At 43.0% G+C, this 6,974-nt stretch overlaps 1 protein-coding gene across 1 annotated transcript; it reads left to right on the plus strand.

Annotated features, from left to right (window-relative positions):
* The first annotated feature begins 1,754 nt into the window (after positions 1–1,754).
* LOC125525290 lies at positions 1,755–2,480 on the plus strand. Its single transcript, XM_048690284.1, has 2 exons — positions 1,755–2,292; positions 2,382–2,480. Exons 1-2 carry the CDS (start codon positions 1,808–1,810, stop codon positions 2,425–2,427), a joined length of 531 nt encoding a protein of 176 aa, XP_048546241.1. The 5' UTR covers positions 1,755–1,807; the 3' UTR covers positions 2,428–2,480.
* Positions 2,481–6,974: the final 4,494 nt, after the last annotated feature.

The raw sequence follows: 6,974 nt of genomic DNA on the forward strand, positions 1-6,974 counted from the left end.
TCTCTCTCACTCCTCCACACCAAATCTTAGATCCCCAAGGGATTTGAGAGCATTTGAGAGAAGTTGTCTGACAAGTGATAGATCCACTCCTTCCCCTTCTTTGCACCAAAGGAATTTGTGACTTGAGCAAGTCTTGAGCTTTTCCATCGTTCTTGTTACTCTTGGAGGTTGGAGACTCCTAGGCGGTAGGAGTCTTTCAAGAGTAATCGACCCTTGTGATTACCCCCGGAAAAGTTTGTGAGGGTTTGGAGACCACCCAAGGTCTACCACTAGTGGTTGAGAAACGCCTTCGTGGTGTTGTCTCAAAGAGAGAATAGGGTGAGCCTTCGTGGCGTTGGTGTGCCTTCGTGGTAACACCCACCTCTCTAAACGGTGACATAGCTTCCCTCCAAGGAAGTGAACATCGGCTTACATCCTCGTCTCTCGGAGTTGCGGTTATCCCTAACCTTAACTCTCTACTTGTGGTTACTTGTCTCGTCTGCACTTACCTATATCATATTGTGCTAGCTTACTCATCTACTTGTATTACTTGATTATCTTGTTTAGCTCTTAGCATCACACTTGCAATTGTTAGGCTCACTTTCATATTCTGCACTATTGCCTAAAATTGCCAAGTAACAATTAAAATTTGTATTTCTACCTATTCACCCCCCTCTAGGGCCATCTTGATCCTTCAATTGGTATCAGAGCTCTGCTCCTATTTTTGTGGTGTAACCGCCTAGAGCGAGATGAACCCCGGGACTCCCCTTGTTGTAGATCCAAAGGATTAAAGGCGAGGCTTCTTCTGAAGTCAAGACCTTTACTTCTGAGGATCTAGAACGGGCCCTTGCTAAGCAAAAGGAGGAGCATGATGCTTCTGTAGGCCTTGGTCCAAATGAGGATAGCCACATTGTCCATGGTGCTTGCACCACTTTCGGGTGGTGCGGCTTCGAGACCAACTGTGCCTACTCCGTCACTTGGTCAACAACCTCCTAGCAATGAACACTCTAGTGTTCCTTGGCTTTATGCAAGACCCCAAGTTGAGAAACCAAAATATAACTCAAGGCAAACCTCCTTTACTTGATCCACTTCCGATTTTGCTTTGTGGAGAGTTGCTATGCAGGATCATCTTCGATATGGAAATGATGAGATGCTAGAGATCTTGGAGTATGGTTACCATGTGGTTGATCCAAAGAATCCTACACCAAGAGAAATTTATGACAAGAATCTCAATGACACTGCAATCCATGTGTATAAGGAGAGGTATGGTTGAAAAGCAAAGGAGACCTTTCATACACATCACAAGTGCCAAGGAATTATGGGAAAGTATTATAAGATCAAGACCGGTACCTCCACCCTCCGGAGTGCTCAATATGAAATTGCCAAGGGGCAATTGCAAAACTTTTGTATGGAGAAAGGTGAAACTCCAAATCAACTCCTTGAGCGTCTCATGACTCTCACCGCTGATATTGAGTCATGTGAGTGTGACAAGACACAAGATGGATTTAACATGACTAAGCGATTCCTTGTGGACAAGTTGCTCATGCTCTTGCTCCATATCACCATCAGATGGTATGGGACATAAGACAACACCATGCCTTCAAGGAAATGACTACATGACATCATATCCACTTTCCAACTATTTGAAGAGTCAAAGGCAAATGCTACAAAACATCTTGCCATGCATGGTACTCCATCGTCGAAGAATCAATCTTGCATTGAAGGCCAAGCATGTATGTGAAGATGAGCAAAGTGAAGAAGAAAGAATGATGATGATGAAGAAGATGGTGATGAGGTTGAATCCGATGAGGGCCCTTCATATGAAGACATGGCTCTCTTTGTCAAGAAGTTTAGCGCGGGAAAATTCAAGGGAAGGTTTCAAAAGAAGAAAGTAAGAAAATGCTACAACTGTGAAGAAACCAACCACTTCTCCAACGAGTGCCCTTATGAGAAGAGAGAAGATAAACCAAGGTTTCCCAAGACCTTTCCCAAGAAGAAGTTGCCAAATCCTTTGAACTCCAAGCTCAAGAAGAGAGATGGGAAAGCAATGGTTGCTCAAGAAGAATCCGATCCGGATGATGTTAGTGGTGTTGCCGGAGTTGCTCAAGATTCTCAAAACACATTGAGGCTAGTCAACAAGAGTGGTGAAGTTGTCACCTACAACTACATGAAGGATTACAAGGGCAACGCTCACAAGTGTCTCATGGCGAAGGCCGTGGTAGAAGATGGAGAGGACCAACACTCTCCTGACAAGGTCAAGGTAACCCCACGATCAAACCCTCCTCTTTTCACTCCTCCTACTCCTAGTGATGAGTATCTTGATGCGGAGGATAGTTATGAGGATGATGATATAAATGATCCTATGCTTGCTAAACTAAATAAGTTCATGTGCTCTCTTAAAGGAAAGAAGCTCACTATGTTTCGTATGCTTATGGAGATGGTGAGTAAGCACACCATTTCCATTAAGGAACTCGAAACCCTCGTCACCGAGGAAAAGGAAAATATGAAATCCTTGAGCGAAAGTCCAATATGAGGAAGCACGCAATGATGAACTATGCTTAAAAATTGGTGCAAACATTGATGTTCATACTAGAGATCTTGCCTCCTTGAAAAAGGCTATGACTCTTGCGAAGAGTTGATGAATGATAAAAGTAAGCTTGTGAAAGTCTAATGCTTCTCTCTCTAAGGATTGTGAGCTCCTATCGTGTCCCTCAAGACCAAGGAAGAAGAGCTCACCTTCTTACAAAGAGTTTTGAGACACTCAAGCTTACTTATCTTGAAACTCTAGCCAAGGCTTACTCTTCTCCTATTATCAATGTTGATGCTTGTACTACTAACTCTAGTAGTGATCTAGCATCTATTCTTGAGGAGAATCGCTTTCTCAAAGCTCAAATCGAGAAAGGGCTCATGACATGTGCTCAAGGGCAAAAGAACCTTAATGAGGTGTTGAGCCAACACAATGAAGTGTTTGCCAAAGAAGGACTCGGGTTTGACCCAAGCACAAGCAAGAAGAAGACATCCTCTCAAAAGTGCACCACCCCTCTAAAAGAAACTTTTACGAGAAGGGCACAAGGAGAAAGGTAAGGTTGTTTGGTGGAAGGCCACAAGGGGCATGCCCACCTCAACAAGCCAAAAGAGTTCATGCCTCCATCCTATGTCTACTTCGTAAGACTAAGGATGGAGAAGTTTATGCAAAGTTTGTTGGTCCTCGAAATGCAGTTTTATGCTATTTGGGTCCCTAAGACCCTTGTGACTAACTTGAGAGGTCCCATTGCAAAATGGGTGCCTCTAACCAAGTCATAATTGTGTGTAGGTTGCCTTCTCCGGTGGAGTAAAATGGGTGATTGATAGTGGATGTACCAATCATATGACCGGAGATAGCAAGTTGCTCTACGATTTCATGGAAGCTATTCAACCATTTATGAGCATTATGTTTGGTGGAGGATCAAAAGGACAGGTACTCGGTTTGGGTAAGGTGGCTATCACAAATGACATGTCTCTTGCAAATGTCATGCTTGTCCAATCCCTTAAATACCATTTGCTTTCTGTTCGCCAATTGGCTTCTGTTGGTTATGATACACTATTTGGACTAACGGATGTGAAAGTCTTTAAGAGAGATACTCTCGAAGTGGCCTTTGTTGGAGAGTTGGATGGCAACCTTTACACGGTTGATTTCTCGAAAGAGAGCACATTCCATGCAACTTGTCTAATGGCCAAGGCCGACAAGGGGTGGCTATGGCATCGCCGGCTAGCCCATGTCGGCATGAGAAATCTTCAAGATCTCTTAAAGGGTAAATCACATCCTTGGACTAACAAATGTCTCTTTTGAGAAAGATCGTGTGTGTAGTGCATGCATAGCCGGGAAGCAACATCAATCAAAGCACCCACCCAAGAATATTGTGTCTACTTCAAGGCCTTTGGAGCTCCTTCATGTGGATCTGTTTGGGCCTCCTTCATGGGATAGTCTTGGTGGGAAAAAGTATGGACTTGTCATTGTGATGATTACTCAAGATACACATGGGTGTTTTTTCCTCAAGTCCAAAGACGAGCGAAGATCACCTTCATTGATTTTGCCAAGCAAGCACAACGCAAGTTTGACAAAGAAATCTGGCAATAAGAAGTGATAATGGTCCGAGTTCAAGAATTACACCTTGGAAGGATTTCTTAGTGATGAAGGGATTGAGCATCAATATTCAGCTCCATACACTCCCCAACAAAATGGTGTTGCAGAAAGGAAGAACCGCACCCTTGTGGAGATGGCAAGGTCCATGTTGGATGAATACAAGTCGCCACATAGTTTTTGGGCCGAGGCCGTCAACACTACATGTCATGCTTCAAACCGGCTCTTCCTCCGCACGATATTGGAAGACTCCATATGAGCTCCTAACCGGGAACAAGCCAAATGTCAAGTACTTTCGTGTATTTGGGTGTAAATGCTTCATCCTCAACAAAAGAGAGCGGTTAGGAAAATTTCAATCTAAAACCATTGAGGGCATATTTGTTGGTTATGGATCAAACTCTCACGCCTATAGAGTCTACAACAAATCCAATGGATGTGTTGTAGAAACTTGTGACGTGGTGTTTGATGAATTTAATGGCTCCCATGGGGAGCAAGTTGATCTAAGTGATGTAGGTGAAGAAGATTCTTCTCAAGATATCTTGACGATGGGTGTTGGTGCACTTCTTCCAATGGAACAAGACCCTCATGATGATGAAGAAGAAGATGAAGGCCTCACACACCATCAAACTACTTCACACCCATACCACCACAAGCCTATTACTCAATCAATGCCCATAGTCCAAGTACAAGATGATGATCAAGTTCCTCTTCATGATAATCATCAAGAACAAGATCATCCTCAAGGGCAAGAACAAGAAAGTGCAATCATTGACAATGAACCTCAACAAATGCAAGAGAAGAAGAAGATTTTCCACCACACATTAATGATCCATATGTTGAGGACGTGGATGATGGACATGAAGTTGAACCTCGCGAAACCTTAACCTCCATCATGCCTCGAGTGGCCGGTCGTGTTGATGTTGATAAATCCTCACCGGCATATCGGAAGGTAGAGTCACTCGTAAACAATTGACAAACTTTTGTGCTCACTTCTCTTTTGTGTCTAGTGTTGAGCCTCTCAAGGTACAAGATGCGTTGATAGACAACGATTGGCTTATTGCTATGCAAGAAGAGTTGAATAGTTTTGAGCGCAATCAAGTGTGATCATTAGTCAAGAGGCCAACTAGGGAACACAACGTCATTGGAACAAAGTGGATTTTCAAGAACAAGCAAGATGAGAATGGCGTAATCATCCGCAACAAGGCAAGGTTAGTGTCACAAGGGTACTCACAAGTTCAAGGTTTGGACTTTGGTGAGACCTTTGCCCCTGTTGCCCGTCTTGAATCCATTCGCATCTTACTTGCTTATGCTGCTTTCAATGGCTTTACATTACATCAAATGGATGTGAAGAGTGCTTTCCTTAACGGTCCTCTACAAGAAGAAGTATATGTATCACAACCTCTTGGGTTCGTTGACCCCGATCACAAAGACTATGTGTATAAACTTCATAAGGCTTTGTATGGTCTCAAACAAGCACCTCGTGCTTGGTATGATCATCTTAAGAAGTTTCTGCTCGATGATGGTTTTGTGAGAGGGGTGATCGATCCCACTCTTTTTACTAAGAGGGACAAAGGTGATTTGATCTTATGCCAAATCTATGTAGATGATATCATTTTTGGTTCTCCTAACATTCATTTATGCAAGAAGTTTGCGGCATCAATGACGAAGAATTTTGAAATGTCACTCAATGCGGATTTGAAGTTCTTCCTTGGTTTTCAAATTCAACAATTTCAAGAAGGAATTTTCTTGTCTCAAGCCAAATACCTCAAGGATATCCTAGAAAAATTTGGCATGTCTGATGCTAGCCGATGTAAGACCCCCATGCCAACCAAAACTGTACTCACTAAAGACTCAAACGGTATCCCCTTCGACCCATCTAAATACCGCTCTATGATTGGTTCATTGCTTTATCTTTGTGCATCTAGACCAGACATCATGTTTAGTGTATGCATGTGTGCTAGATTTCAAGCTTCCCCTAGGGAAAGCCATCATAAGGCGGTTAAGCATATTCTTAGATACCTTGTTCACACCCCAAAGTTGGTTCTATGGTACCCCAAGGATGCTAAGTTTGATCTCATTGGGTACACGGATGCGGATTGGGCTGGAGACAAAGTGGATCGTAAATCTACCTCCGGCGCATGTCAATTTCTTGGATGCTCCTTGGTAAGTTGGTCCTCAAAGAAGCAAAATTGTGTTGCCCTCTCCACTGCCGAAGTTGAATATATTGCAACCGCCAGTTGTGCAACTCAGTTACTATGGCTGAGGCACTTTGAAGAGGATTATGGTATCACTTATAGACATGTGCCTCTTCTATGTGATAATGAAAGTGCCATTAATATTGCTGAGAACCCCAAAGATCATACCCGCACCAAGCACATTGACATTAGGTACCACTTCCTGAGAGATCATGTGGAGAAGGGTGATATTGACATTGCTCATGTTGGCACAGATATGCAACTTGCAGATATTTTCACCAAGCCATTGGATGAGGCAAGATTTTGTTAACTTAGGCGTGAACTTGGTATCTTGGAGCTTGACAACATTATGTGAAAACTAGTACTCATGCATGCATTGTCATAATGTCCTGTCTCTATGTAGGCATATATTTAGGGGGGGCGGACACTCAACTCATGCGTTCTCTCACCCTATGAAATGCATAAAAAGAACAAACACTCTCAAAGCTACCATGTTACTCTAACTATGGTGCTTTCAATGATGGCGTAGTGATTATGGACCCAAAGTTCAAATCTTTGCAGTGTCATGTCACGTATACTCATACATGGTGGCATCAGCCACCACCTTGTCATTAGAACAACATGTGAGCAGTATGTGTGTTTATTATTATTGGTTTAGGAAACTCATTGCTTCTCCTAGG

Source organism: Triticum urartu, chromosome 7 (assembly GCF_003073215.2).
Source record: "Triticum urartu cultivar G1812 chromosome 7, Tu2.1, whole genome shotgun sequence".
Lineage (NCBI taxonomy): Eukaryota > Viridiplantae > Streptophyta > Magnoliopsida > Poales > Poaceae > Triticum > Triticum urartu.